Source organism: Poecilia reticulata, chromosome 11, assembly GCF_904066995.2.
Source record: "Poecilia reticulata chromosome 11, P_reticulata-male-v2, whole genome shotgun sequence".
NCBI classification, from domain to species: domain Eukaryota; kingdom Metazoa; phylum Chordata; class Actinopteri; order Cyprinodontiformes; family Poeciliidae; genus Poecilia; species Poecilia reticulata.
This window is the reverse complement of record NC_088840.1, coordinates 28,643,552-28,658,712: the sequence shown is the minus strand read 5'-3', so window position 1 is coordinate 28,658,712 and position 15,161 is coordinate 28,643,552. Positions and strand designations below refer to the sequence as shown.

The window sequence follows — 15,161 nt, the reverse complement described above, 5'->3', positions numbered from 1 at the left end:
CTCCTGTTTTGTGTCTGAAACCGTTTCTGTGACGGTGTTTATCTGTTGCTGAGGGTTCCTGCACAGCTTGCCTGAAGAACAGATTAAGTTGGGGAAGATCAGGCACTCCTTAATCTAATTATGTCTAGAGAACTTAAAGGCCTCCTGAGCTCATCCTGGGAAACACCATCACAGGCCAGGAAACTGTGACGGAGCACAGCGAGCGTTGCGTAACCGTGTCCTGAAAACCCCGGCCCGGCCCGGTGCTGAGGCTGCAGGGTTCTGATCAGCTGCTTCTCAGAACCAGAACGAGTGTTAGACACACCAGAAACTTTAATACATCTTTAAAGAGTTTTCTTATAAAAGTCTCTTTCAGATTTTGTAACAAATTAGTGGGGTTGAAGGAAAGAACATCGGTTATAATGCTGATCGGGAGATGACTCAGATTTTCAGCTGACGAAGCGTATTTTTGTTTTCTGATCAAGACTGTGGAACACTCTGGATGACAGCTGACCTTCTGAACCAACGATGTGTTTGTTTCTGTCTCCACAGGCACGTCTGAGAGCAGTCAGAGGGCTGCGGACAGCATAAAAGGCCTGAAGAGGAAAAAAATTGTTGGAGAAAATCAGCTGAAGAAAAATCCCAAATCTCCCGTGAAGAAGCCCCTGAAGTCAAAATCATGTGAAGCTGCAGCCCACGACTCGTCACCTAAAGACACGACACCTTCCTCCTTCCCCACCCGCCCCTCCAGCAATCCACCAACATCCCCAAACAGAAAAGAAGACCCAGGAAATGTTGTACGAACTGCAGCATCCCTCGAGGAGGGGTCCCATTTTTCTGATGCTGAGAAGGTGAAGCAAGAGGGGACGTCTTCTAGGCCTCCGTCACGTGATCCCTCAGACAGCAAGGAGAGCCTGCAGGTTACTGCCGAAGAGCCTCTTGCCAAAGACAGCAAGAGCCCAGAGCACGGCTTCGTGGGAGAGTCGTACCGCAGCAGCGACCCTCTGGACGTCCTGCTGAAGGCGATGGAGCCTGACTTCAGTACGCTGACAGAGAGGAAAAGCCCCTCGCAGGCCATGGCCATCAATAAAACACCTGCTTCTCTCCATCCTCAGCTCAGAGGGGGAGTAACTCCTCTCCCTGCGGTCAACATAGGTCTCCAGACGCAGCCTCCCCACATGCAGACCTATTACATTGACAAACAGGGGAACGTCATTGGCATTGCAGCAGCTCTGCAGGGAAATCTGCAGACATCTCAGCAGGGTGCACCACAGTTTGTGCCAGTTGCTTCAAATTCAGAAAAACCCAGTTTGCACATGAACTTTAGCACCGGACCACCAGCTCCAATGGGCACCAATGCTTTGCCCCAAAGCCAACCCCCAGTAGCACAAACATGCCAGTCTATTCCTGCCAGTGTTCCCAGCACCATTCAGGTTCCAGTAACGCCGAGCAGCAACCAGATGCAAATGACCACTGTCATGAACTTCGGTGCTGAGCAGGTCGCCAAGGACCAAAAACTTAAAAAGCCCGGAAAGTATGTATGTGAATACTGCAGCCGGGCGTGTGCAAAACCCAGCGTGCTGCTCAAACACATCAGGTCTCACACAGGAGAGCGCCCATATCCCTGCGTCACCTGCGGCTTTTCCTTCAAAACCAAGAGCAACTTATACAAGCACAAGAAATCCCACGCTCACGCTATAAAGCTGGGGCTCATGGCACGCTCTGAATCTGGAGGTGGATCATTGTCTCAAGAATTGGACAAAGCTGCTGGTACACACTCAGAGGCAGACGAGAGTGCTGACAGTGATGAAGAAGGTAGCACCGCCGACCTGGATCCAGATTCTACGCAGAGCTGCACAGCTGCTTCCTCTGAAAACAGTTTACAAGGTGCAGGCATTACGCCCGTAGAGCTGAACTCGCCAGTAAGATCCTCCCCAAGTCGGAGGGTCCACGAACCTAAAGTGACGGCAGCTCTTCCAAAAGTTGTTGTGTATCCGGTTAACGTGTCTCCTCTGAGGGCAGATAGTCCAAGAGTCACAGGTGCTGCACCTGAGCAAGCTGCTGCTCAAAGGCAAAGAGAATTTCAGACTACAAATCTGAGATCAGGCATCTTGTCCTCCCTGAAGGAGGTGGAAGGTACGAATCCCTCACTGGACACTGTAAGTGAGGATGAAGACCAGCAGTGCAAGTCTCCCCTGTTGGGCGGGCATGCTCAACTTCAGCGGCAGCAAGCTACAGACTTCTCTCAGCAGCAGCAGCCCAAGTGTTTGCTCAGTCCCCGCAGTTTAGGAAGCACAGATTCTGGCTACTTCTCTCGCTCTGAAAGCGCCGACCAGGCCATGAGCCCGACAAGTCCCTTTGTGAAGATAATCCCCCCAGTAGACCCTGACATTGCCAAGAATACACTTCCCAGCATCCCTGCCTTGGCTGCAACTGCAATGCATGTTGCAGCTGAGCAAAAAACACGACCCCCAGAAAGACAAATGCGGCCACCACTGGAAGCCAGTGCCCGCTCCCTGGAAGAGCGCATTTCAAAGCTGATATCAGACAATGAAGCAGTGGTGGATAACAAACAGCTGGATAGCGTTAAGCCACGGAGGACCTCTCTGTCCAGAAGAGGCAGCATTGACTCCCCAAAATCGTACATCTTCAAAGACTCATTTCAGTTTGATTTAAAACCGATGGGAAGGCGGTCGAGTTCCAGCTCAGACATCCCTAAGTCCCCATTCACCCCCACAGACAAGTCAAAGCCAGTGTTCCTGCTCTCTGTTCCTTCCCCCTACCCTCCAATGGACTGTTTGCCAATAACACGAAGTAACTCCATGCCCACCACACCCGGACACTCAGCCCTACCTGTCAACGTTGCTCCCATCCCCCACCCTCTGAGGGTTTGTCAATCCTTTGATGATAAAATTGGTTCCCTAAATGATGAGGTATTCTCATCAGCACCACCAACTCCAAACCCTGCCATGCATTCTCGCACTTTGGTCAGACAGGTAGCAGTGGAAGATTTTTCCACAAGTGAGGGTCATGGCCTCCCTTCTGTTCGCTCCATGGATGAGGGCTATCATGGCCCGAGTGTCTCCGCTGACTTGATGCAGAGGAGCAAGTCATTTGAACACGGTCAGGACAGAAACAAGAAGCCGCAACAAAACAAAGGCACGATGTACGAATGTGAAACCTGTCGGAATCGGTACAGGAAGTTGGAGAACTTCGAAACTCATAAGAAATTCTACTGCTCAGAACTTCGTGCCCCAAAGAATAAGCCAGTGGTTGTTAAAGAAAGTGATCAAGATGTTTTTCATGTCAGCGTACAACACCCAATCATCCCAAGGTCAACAATCGGCTCAGGGATACTGGATCAACAGACATCAATCAGGAAGAGGCGGAAAATGAAAAGTGTTGGTGATGAGGACGATCAGTCTCCAACTGACACCATCCCACCATGCTCAGTTAGTTTTGAGTCTCCAATAGATCCTACCAATAGGACGTTCTCTCGACATACTCTAATAGTAGAGGCCCAGCCCAAAAACAACCAGCCAAAGCTACCTCAGATCCAGCTTGTAGCACGAGGGATGAATACAGATTCCAGACTGTCGCCCATTAGAGAAACCCAGAATAGCAGCTCGGTGAAGGGAGAGCTACCTAGGCAGGGCAGTGGGACGTCAGTGATTAAACACACCAACTCTCTGACCAGCCACAGCTCATTTGAGACGGACTCTGTGGATAGGGTATCTCCAGTTATAACCATGGAGAAGGATTCCCTGAGTGAAGCCAACATAGAAGGAGCAGCAGCTGGCTCCGCCGAGACCTACCATGAAAAAATGACCAAATCCTCCAGTACTGATTACGGAAACCAAAGAAACAAGCAAAGCAATGATGGCAGGCTTAGTGTTAACTCCACGCCTGTCCATCAGTCTCGTCTTGTTCGCCAAAGCAACATCCAGGTCCCTGAGATTTTAGTCACAGAGGATTCAGACAGGGAGCATGAGATACAGGCTGCCGAACCAGCAGACAAGCCTCCAGATCAGTTCAACTGGCCTCAGAGAAGCGAGAGCTTATCAAAGTTACCGGCAGAGAAACTTCCCCCAAAAAAGAAAAGGATTCGGTTGGCTCAAATGGATCACTCCTCAGGGGAATCCAGCTTTGAGTCTACTCTCTCACGCAGCCTCAGCAGGGATAGCAGTCTCTCTCGTTGTTCCAGCATCTCTGCCTCTTTCGACAGAGATGAGCTCTCTCGATCTGAAAGTCCATCCAGAGCCGAGAGTTCTGGCAAAGTCCCGGATACCCAAAGTCTGTCAGCAGCTTTCAACACCCTTGGTGTGCCTGGAATCATGAGGCGTGCCGCATCTGAGCAAATTACCTGTACACAGCCCTCTGTGGAGATTTCAAGTGATTATCGTAGCAAGTCCTTTGATTGTGGAAATGTGTCTCCCAGCAGGTCTCTGTCACCTGTTGCTCAGCCAAAGACTGGACAACTCTCCCAGGTACCTCTTATCGAAAGGAGGCGTGGGCCACTGGTTCGACAGATGTCTTTAAAGATTGGCCCAGAAAGCCAGCAGCCTGTGCGGAAAACCGTCATCCCTGCAGACAAAGCTCCCATCACAAACGTCAGCTCTTTTCCACAGAACAGATCCCAGCAGATTCACATATCCAGCAGACGCTCCACAGTTCAGCCATTCATACTTCATCCTACAGAGGCACCCCTGCAAAAGAATGAGCAAATGGTGCAAAGTATTAATCTAGGAAGTCCAACTCAGCTGCCACAGGTCCATGGTCTTCCACACCCTTGGCATCAAACGTCAAGGGTTAAAATTACCCAGAAGATCCAGCAGCCGCTCAGCCAGATCACCGTGGGTCGGGAAAGTGTCCAACACAAGACATCCATCTTTGAAGAGAAGAAATGTTTTGTTCCCAAATACCAACTCCAGTGCCCTCAGAGATCAAGCCAAACATTCTCCTTCTCTTGTGCGCAGGGGACTCAGATCGCATTGCCAATTTTAACTATTCCAATAGCCAATCCCATGCTGAGCATTCCCAAATCATCAGATGTAATACAGAATGTTTTTGTTGCCAGTCAGCAAGCCTCTGAGATCAAGACCCAGACAGTTGTCTTGGCAGCCGAGCAGCAAAAGACTCAACCAGGACCTGTTCCACTGCCACAGATCCTAATCACTCATGAGCAGATGCACCCTTCTTCCTCCATGTCCAATAAAAGCAGCCCTTCATCATCTCACAGCAGTGTTGAGACCAACCCCCAGGTTGTGCTGACGGCAAAGAAAGACGCTCCTCCAAATCATCCAGACCAGGTCCCTTCTTTCTGCACTCAGAAACTGGCTTCAGTAACACTTTGTCCCCAGCAGGAACCCACTGCTTCCAGTAAGCGCATGCTTTCCCCTGCCAACAGTCTGGACATTTACATGGAGAAGCACCAGAAACGGGCCAAGGATGAGCATGGGGTGGCCTGTCTGACAGATGGAAGATCACTCAGTTACCTCAATTCAAAGATGTCTGAGGTGACACGACAGAGGAAACTGATGCTCGTTCGGCAGGTTTGCACAACAGAACCGGCAGACAGCCCCATTGAGACCGAAGCGCCTCCTCTGCCTGACGTTAAGACAGCTTCTGAGAAGGACTCGGAGGCCACAGATGATGTGAAACCCATGTCACCTGATGGTTCTGGACTGGATAAAGACAAGGGAAGTGTGATTCCGGAAGAGGCTGTCCTCACTACTACAACAGGGAGTCAGAACTCCTCCATGCACAACACCTCCCTAAAGCCCCAGGAGAAAACTGAGGAGCAGAGATGGTCCCCGGCCAAATCTCTGATCCGACCTGCTAGTTTCCACTCCGGTCAGGGAAAACTGACCACATCAGTATCGATGGTGAACACCAAGGACACCCACCGCCTGTCTTTTCCCAGCTTAAAGACCACTACCACCTTCACATGGTGTTTCCTGATGAAGAGAAAACCTCTGCATGTCCAGCAGACTGGCCTGAAGACATCAGCCTATGTTTCCTGGACTGTAAACCCCAACAATCCCAACCCCCTGGGGCTACCCACCAAGGTGGTGATGTCTCTGTTCGACTCCAAGCAGAGCACCAAGAAAATCCACTACACCTCTGCTATAAAGACGAGCGGGAAGTCGGACATCCTGTCGTACTCGGGCAAACTGAAGGACATCATGCCCCGGGTGAGTCCCTTTTTAAAATATCGGGCACTTCCACCAATAGCGTAGCTAAGCTTTTGTTTTGCGCTTTTGGTAACTTTGAAAATGTTTATTCTGTACCCAGCATGCACCAGTAAACCCATTAAAATCTACTGATGTCCTGCATGCTTTCGGACCATGCCAGTCAGGCAAAATCAGCACCGGAGTTAGCAATACTAAACAGCTAAAAAACGGAAATTATGAGTGAAATGTCTGTTCCAAAGAATCACTTCCTGAAGCACAAACCATGCGGTAGATGTGTCAACGAAACATGAATGGTTGAAATTGCCGCGTTAGCCATTAGCTTCTGATACTCTGTTGGTTTAACTCTTTGGTGTTGGTGATGCTAACGTTGATGATTAGTACTTCAGGGTTGGCATAGCAAGCTTTGTAGCTTGCGGTACCCACCATTGATTTTATTCAGTTGAATACATTTGACTTTACTTTCTCCTTCAGGTTCTGGCTGCCCAGAAGTCTGTGTCAACAGAACCGAGAGGTAAGCTACAACCAGAACCTCAAACCAGTAACGATTCAGACAAGGAGGTGACCCCTTCGGCAGAACCACGGCGCGTCAAAATTTTCGACGGCGGGTAAGACTTGCTCTGTGATTATCTTTGTAGAGGTTTTGTTGTCGCCTCATGGATTTCATATTGACCCCTCAAACCCACAGATACAAATCCAATGAGGAGTATGTGTACGTGCGCGGCCGCGGACGAGGAAAATACATCTGCGAGGAGTGCGGCATTCGCTGCAAGAAGCCCAGCATGCTGCGCAAACACATCCGCACCCACTCAGACGTGCGGCCGTACCACTGTGTCCACTGCAGCTTCTCCTTTAAGACGAAAGGTAAGAGCCGTCAGGCTGAATACAGGATGACCGTTTGTCTGGGTTTCACCTTTTTCTACTTGGTAGCAAAGCAGATTCTTAGAAAATAGGTTTATATGTCAGACTGCAGCACCCCACAAAACAGATTTTTATTTCAGAAATGTTCTGGAGAAGACAGTCAGTTCCAGCTTCTACCAGGAGGATCAGCTGCAAAAGGCCACTGTTGAAGACGCTTGTAGTTCGTTCAGAGTGCTTTATTCAAGCACGACGCCAAGTTGAGTTTCAGTGTTTGTGAAAATGCATCCAATATTACAGACATAAATTAACCTTGTCTGAAAAAACTTTAAATTATCTGACATGTTGACTGATGTGTTTCTAGTTTAACCTTGCAAATATATTATACTACACATATATTATAAATATAGTGCCAATAAAAAACTCCTGAAAACTTCAGCGCTTCTCCATGTAACAGATCTGCTGCATTTGCGATAAAAAAAAACTCGCAAAGAATTATTTTGCTGATGTCCGACATCATTGTGACCAAAGTCTGCGGCGGTTGTGTCGATCTTGGAGCAGAGACTTCAGGTGACAGATGGGAGCTGAATCATTTAGGACCGTTTCCATGGTAACAGCTTTCCTCAGCAGGTCTGTGTATGACTTCACATCACGTTACGGATTGTGGCACAGAGGTAGAAGCGAAGCAGAACAAGCAAGAGTTTGAATTAATGACGTCATTTATTAGCGTTCGTCAGACATTTGAGTGAGTTTTAATTTAGTGCGTCATATTTAAAATATTTAAAGGTGCTAGTCCCTGAATATTGTTTATATTGAATGCAAACTTCAGACTCCGGAGCAGGGGCGTATTCAGGAAGTTTTTAAAGCAGGATATGGGATGATCTGTGGGTGTTACCAAAATAAAACCAAGGGAAGAAGCAGAGCTGGAATAAACTTTATAAAAGTGAGCCGACGGGCGCCGACGCTCACAATATGAACGTCATAAACTTAAATAATTCTGACTAATTGAAGCTTTTTATCTTCTTAAAGGGGCAGTATTTATTTAGCTTTACATTGTGTTACATTGTGTTTTGCCTCGATTATTTCATGCATGTTTGAGAAATCCTTTAATCTCCATTCAGCTGCAAAACGTCTGGGTGGACCTAGCCCCGCCTTCGAGGTGCAGCTCCTCCTCACAGTGGAGCCCTCCCCTGCAACTCAGCTCCTTCAGACTAGCCAGCAGCAATTAGCAAACACCTGCAGGAACTATGGAGCTCATTATAGAAGCTGCTTCTCAGAGCAGCGCTGGTAAAAACGTTGTTAAAGGGTTAATAGAGGAGCCCTGTTGAGATGACTTCCTGGAGGCGGAGCTTCAGAAAGAGAAGGAGCTTCTTAAAGAGACAGAGGCCCATTTCAAGGCGTTAAATAAGGGAGTAAAATTTCTTTAAGACATATTTGATAGTTTTTAAAGCAACTGAAGATAACATAGTTAATTGATTGTGCTATAAAATGGAACATACACAATACTAAACTTTTCAGTTGTTATTCACTAAAGAAATATTCATTTTTGAATTTTAGACCATAAATTAGCTTAAATTTACGTCCAATAGTTTTAGGTGTACATAAAGCTGTCGAAAAGAAGCGTCCATGTTTGTTGATCCTCAGATCTGAATTCGATTGGATTCGATGAGGAAGCTGGAATGAGCTGCAGGTTTCCTGCACTGAGCATGTGCAGCAGGAGCCGTGCATGGCCGTCACATTTACTTTAACGGAGCGACTCCAGCTCTTCCCAGGCTGTAAAAATGAAAGATGTAGTTCCACCGTCTCCAGCTCTGATTCACCGGTCCTGATCAAACTTCCCACGCTGCGCTGCCGAACAGAATCCAGAGTCAGCAGCCCACGTCCCTTTAAAAATGTCTTCATCAGTTCCTCAGCTTTCCCAAACAGAGCGCCCAATTATGTAAGCTCCTTTCCATCTCTTCCACCTGTAACCTCTCTCTGGCTCTGTCTACAGGGAACCTGACCAAGCACATGAAGTCCAAGGCCCACAGTAAGAAGTGCATGGAGATGGGGGTGCCGGCCGGGGCGGTGGAGGACCCGGATGCAGAGGACTCTGGTACGAACGCCATGACTGGCTTCTCTAGCAGAACGCTCAGCAGGACTGAGAGGCGGCTGGTGTTGCTATGCGGATCAATAGTTTTGCCTCAGTCTAATTAGGAACTCTAAAAGCAGCTTCTTCCTCTGGTAACTCGGAGGCCATGTGGGCGGCAAGCACAGTGCTCAGAAAGAGGAAATCGCTGCGTCTAAATTTAGAAAAGGAGAGCGAGTTGCCTGAGAGCGTTCTCTGGTCCGAGTTTGTTTTTCCTCTCCTGCCTGTAATGGAGCCGAGGGGCTTCCTCCTTCCAACCTTAATTCAAATCCCAATTCCTCTTCCAATCCTAATCCAAACCCTGAATCCTTCCTTCCAGTTTATTTACTGTTTTATTTAGGCTGAGGTGGTGCTAAACCACAGGTGCAGCAGTCAAAAAGCCAGATAAGATGCTGAGTCACTTGTTGCTATGGTTATCTGTCCAGGGGAAGCTGGAGCCCCAACTGCATCGCTCGTGCAAAGTCTCAACCTTTTATTCAGTCAGATTTCCATAGTTTATAAAGTTTTCCCGCCCGATGGTCTGATAGACTCAGTTTGATTGGAGCAAAAATTGCAACATTTGTTACATTTTGTGTTAAATGATCCAAACCCTTCGAGCAACCTGTTCCCCTCCTGGCCTGTGGGGGCGCTGCACCAAGAACCACTGAAGGAAACGACACAAAAACCTCTGAAGGAGACACTGAGGGCAACTTCCTTCTTCACCAGATGGAAACAAGATGGAGGATTTTAGCGGTTGGAGGATTTCTCTTTAGGCTAAAGATCAGGAGCCATTTCTGCTGCTAGCGCTAGGCTAGCACGTTAGCTTTGGTTTTATTTACCCAGAATGCCCTGCGCTGTAGTCCACTTCCTGCTTTTGGAGCGGTCTCCGGTCCGCTTGGTGTTCACGTTCAAACTGAACCAGAGTTCACTTCCGCCGAACCCAGACCGAGGTTTGGAGGGTCAGAGGTCAGTTAGCGTTCACACCTTACAAACCGAACCGGAGTTTCTTGGAAAACGGACTGCAGTTGGGTTGAAGTGGACTGAACAGGGCTGGTATGATCAAACCTTGAGGTGCTACGCTGCATCAGTGGCCCGGTCCGTTCCTCCGGTTCCGGACTGGAATATTGTCATTTTTACCATAAAATAATCAGACACTGTTTGCACCGTTTGACAGGAAACAGTCAGTGTTGACGTTGACTCATGAGGTTTTTCTGCTTCAGGTGACCGAAGTCATTTGAGCAGCACCGACCGCCAGGACTCTGACGGCGACGACTCAGACGGGCCTGACGATGAGGAGAACGACGATGAGGAAGAGGAGGACAGCCAGGCGGAGTCGGGCCTGTCCACCAACCCCTCGGTGTCCGCCAGCCCGCAGCATGCCTCCTCCAAGGAGGCCGACGTCCCGCCCAGCGCGCTGCTCGCCCAGATGTCCATCAGCGCCGTGTCTCTCCCCTCGAACCCCTTCGAACGCTCAGACTGCACCCCAGTGACCGGTCCCGCCCCGCTCGCCCCCTCACCCCCGCCCGTCACCGCCACCTCCGACTGCTGCCCCTCCGACTCGGACTCGGTGCACATGATGAGCCCCGTGTCGCCCTGCAGGCAGATGTCCATCGACTACCCGGACTTTGACGGACCCGTTAGTCCACCAGCGCCAAGCCGCGGCTCCAGACCGGTCCAGGTGAGACGCTCATGCTCCCTCCTTCCTCTCCTTTCCTTCCCTCTCCCCCCTGTGACCCCTGCATGGAAGGCGCCGCCACAGACCTCCTCTCAGGCTGCACCAGGTGGTCAAACCCTCCACCTCAGCGCTCCATATGGAGAAGCGTTGGTGCCAAAAGTAAGACTGTGGCAGTGGTGGCTACTTCCCTGTAGCAAAAGGCTATATCAATGCTGATCTGACGTCCCGGTATCGGTAACCAGGATGTTTGCACATCTTTAAAAGTCTTAAATTTATGTTGAAAAGTAAGTTGGTGTCTAATTAATAACAGATTTTGAAGTTTTTCTTTAATCTTGCATATTTGACGTATTTTTCTCTTCTGCCAGACTTTCTCTGTCAGCCAAAAGTTTGAGTCGTACTCAAATGTTCTGTGACCCAAGGTGGTTGAGGCTACTGCTGAGTCACTGCTAACACACACTAGCTAGCTAGGTAGTTTTATTTCGTCTATCATGAGAAAGTGAAAATTTATCGCCAGATGGCTGGATGAAGTTCGTACATTTCCATGGAGATATAAATTTTATTTGCCCTGGATAAAAAGAGCAGCATCACTGGTGTTAGCGCTGATATGCTAACAACTAGCATGCCTGCACAGGTCACTCACTGGTTTTCCTTCTTTCTCTGCTGTTCATTAGCACAGTTATGTTAGCATTAGCCTTGTATAGGCTAATATGTCTATCTGTGCTAGGAATGCTAGCTAGCCTAACCAAGGCTAATGCTGGTAAGTATAGAGAATGAATGTAGCCTCCTGCTACAGGGAAGGAGCCGCCGCTGGGGGAGCATTAGTCTTAATTTTGGCATTTGAACCGAATGAATTCTGACCCCACAGCTGACCTTGGTTCTGATTCTCCAGGATTCTGGACCTCCAGCGGTGAACAGTGAGTCCAGCACTCCGGTGGACCGCAGCACCCAGACGTCCTACACGCCTCAGCTGCAGCTCCCCCTGCAGGCGGCGCCGCAGGCCGCAGAGACTCACCTGTTCAGCCACCTGCCGCTGCACTCGCAGCAGCCGGCCCGGTCGCCCTACAGCATGGTGCCGGTCGGGGGGATCCAGCTGGTTCCGGCTGGTGTGACTGCCTTCGTCCCGCTGCAGGCCGGGCCGGTCCAGCTGACCATCCCGGCGGTGGGGGTCATCCACCGGGCCGCCAGCCCGCTGCCGGCGCCGGGCTCCCCGGGCCAGGCGGAGGGCGGGCCGGCGGCGCTGGGCGGCGTGGTGCCGTGCTTCCCGCTGGGCCCGGTGACGGGCCTGGAGACGCTCAACCTGATGGGGCTGGCCAACGCGCCGGGCCTGACGCTCAACGCCGCGCTGGGCCTGCAGGTCCTGACGCCCGGCCCGGTTCCGCAGGGCGCCGCCCAGAACCCGGTGCCGGGCCTGCAGATCGTCAACATCGCGCTACCGGCCATCATCCCGTCGCTGTCCGCCCTCAGCCCGCTGCCGCCCGGCGCCGACGCCCAGCCGCCAGCGACACCGGAGCCGCCGGCGGAGAAGGAGGGACGGATCCCCCCTCAGCAGAACCCAGCAGCCGGCGCCGACAGACCGGAACCGGCGGCCGGCCCAACCAAGCTGACGGACGAATACAACGAGGCGTCCAGCGATGACGAAGACCGACTCGTCATCGCCACCTGAGGCCGCCGCCGCCGCCTCTTCTTCTCTTCTGTTTTTGTAACTCGTCACTTTTAAGGACTGAAACACTCGAGCCGCGGCTCTCCTTCCTTCCAAAGCACAGATGCTGATGTTGTTACGTGCAATCATCGTCCGACGACCAACCGTTTGTTTTGTACATGCTGTAAAGACGATCGTGCCTTTTCGGAGTTCCATGTAAATAATCCGCTGGCTGTTTGTGTTTATTTCAGATTTATTTTGGAAAATTTGACCCGAAAACGTCGACGGACTTCTTAATGTTTGAGTGACTCTCTATGGATTATGGGGCAAAAATGTTTGTGTACAGATGTTGTGTTCAGCTATTTATTAAAAATCCATGTAGTGCACATTTTGATCCATAAGTCTATAAGTATGTGCATTATGGTAGCTTTACATTGCTGTATGAATATTAACTGTATCAGTAAATATTTGTTTATGAAGCTTTTTGACATCTTGTTGCATCTTTCAGAAGAAACTGAACAAAACAATCATATTTAAATAGTTACTGTGAATTTAAAAGGTAAATAAAACATACATTTAAATGTAATATACAAGTACATATACAGCTGTGAAAAAGTATTTACCCCCCTTATAAATGTGTTGTACCACATTTTTTGATTTAGTTTCCTCAGCCACACAGAGGCCTCATTCTATGGAAAGCCGTTTCATTCAAAATCAAATATTCCTTAAAATAAAACATATTTAAATAAATGGTTACCTTATTTTTTTATTTAAGTATTAATTCCATAACGGTGTTTTTATTTTCTGTATTTTATTTAGTAAAGCAACTTATTTCATGCACTTTAGTGAAATGGAGCCAAAAACTAAAAGTCTATGAAAAATTTACAAAATAAAACACCATTATGGAATTAATAACAAATACTAAAATAAAAAATAAGGTTAAATATTATTGAATATTTATCAGTAACAGTGTTTGATTTTGAATAAAACTGCTTTCCATAGATTCCTGCCAGGCCTCTGGATTCCAGAATGAACCCAAACAGAACCAGTCTGACGACGTGAGGTAGGCTGCCCCAGTGGCCTAGTCAAAGTATGGACTTCAATCTAATCGATGTGCTGCGGTATAAGAGGTTGTTCCTGCTGGAATAACCTCCAAAGTGACTGCTTTAGGGCAGTTCTGCAGGTCAAAGTTCAACCAGAAACAGAAAAGACTTCATTGATGCCTCTTACCACTAGGGGGGTAATTACTTTTTCGCATTGCACTCAACGCATTTGGATCACTTACTTAGTTAAATCGGCATTTCGTGGGAACAGTCTGGTGATGACCACTTCCTGTTCCGTCCAGCAACAGTGTCTGACCAGCCTGGCTGCTAGTTGAGGCACCAAATACTTTTTAAAGTAAAGGTGACCAGAATTACTCTCCAGGTCTAAAACTAATTTATTACAGAAACATAAAAGCGGTAGAGTAGCCGAACGTTTTTACTTAAAAAGTAACTCAATTAAGAGAAAAAAAGTATTTGCTAAAAAGGTAGTGAGCAACTGGTTAATATTTAAATCAATCGTTTAATAAACTTATTGAACTTTCACACAATTTGGTGAATTTTTGGTTAAAAAAGTTTAAAAATTACTCAACAAAATTAAAACGCAAAACATAGTAAAAATGCTGCTAAAGTAATTTTCTCCAAAAAAGTGGGAATAAATAAAACGTAACACCAGCTCCTGTTATGAGGTGGACTGGTCAGGTAGGTAAATCTATGGCAGGCCATGTTATCATAAAATCACTTTCGTCTGACTACCTGTTACTGCAGACGTCTAAACATGAGTTTTGACTCGACACGATCATATTCTGACTCTTCTGAACGGTAATTGAAGATGTCATCAATCACATATTGATAAACATTCCTTTCAAGATGGCGTCACCAGATGTATTATGTGACGAATCACATCTGTAAAAACAATTCAAATTAACTGTGACATTTTAAGAAATCTCAATTTCTAAAAACTCTAAGCTAGCATTTCTAAAGATCTAAATATTTGAGCAAAATCTGTGAAATTCTGATTTTCCTGATTTGTGGTGTTTAGTTTCTGCAGCTGACCTCTGACCTCTGACCTGCTTCAGGTAGAACAGCTCAGAAGGTTGTTTACAGATGATTGCCTCGTTCTGCAGTGATCCATCCAGATCCAAACCCAACAGCGACCCCCGCAGGAGGACCTGTGTCACTGCAGGCAAGAAAACCGCAGCAGAACCAGAAATTGGCAACAATTTCTCACTTTATTCACGCATTAAACTCTTCAGGACAGTTTAAAAGCTAAAAAATAAAGTCAAATTAAACAAGTTTTCATGGTTGTTCTTGTCTTTATTCATCGTTTTGTAAACGTCATAGTTTAAATGCTGATGCACCAAACAGTCAGCCTCCAGCTGCTCTTTATTTCTGCTCATTAGAAGCACAGAAACTGAAATTTCCTGCACACATCGGTCTGTAAACGCATCACTCAGCCCCACTTTAGGATCTTTAAATGTAAGAAATGTAAAAATTCTTACACTTTTTGCTTAATCTTAGCTAATTTGATTACATATATTTATTTAAATGAAACATCTGATTCACTTCTACATGTCTAAGGTTAACATTTTTATTTCATTTTTATTTATAGGCTGTTATAATCTAATTGCTCTTGCTGTTGTTTTTATACACGTTTCCACTCACAGTGAGG

The 15,161-nt window shown here is 47.7% G+C and overlaps 1 protein-coding gene across 3 annotated transcripts in view; it reads left to right on the top strand.

The window, feature by feature from the left end:
• The window catches only part of hivep1 (HIVEP zinc finger 1), a 47,489-nt gene extending 34,561 nt beyond the window's left edge, over nt 1–12,928 (top strand). For all 3 annotated transcript variants that reach the window (XM_081612239.1, XM_081612238.1, XM_081612240.1), the window contains 6 exons: nt 532–6,173; nt 6,645–6,778; nt 6,859–7,034; nt 9,022–9,123; nt 10,356–10,813; nt 11,700–12,928. In XM_081612239.1, the coding sequence (XP_081468365.1) occupies nt 532–6,173; nt 6,645–6,778; nt 6,859–7,034; nt 9,022–9,123; nt 10,356–10,813; nt 11,700–12,473 (7,286 nt within the window). In that variant the 3' untranslated portion in view covers nt 12,474–12,928. The remainder of the gene's footprint in view (nt 1–531; nt 6,174–6,644; nt 6,779–6,858; nt 7,035–9,021; nt 9,124–10,355; nt 10,814–11,699) is intronic.
• Nucleotides 12,929–15,161: the final 2,233 nt, after the last annotated feature.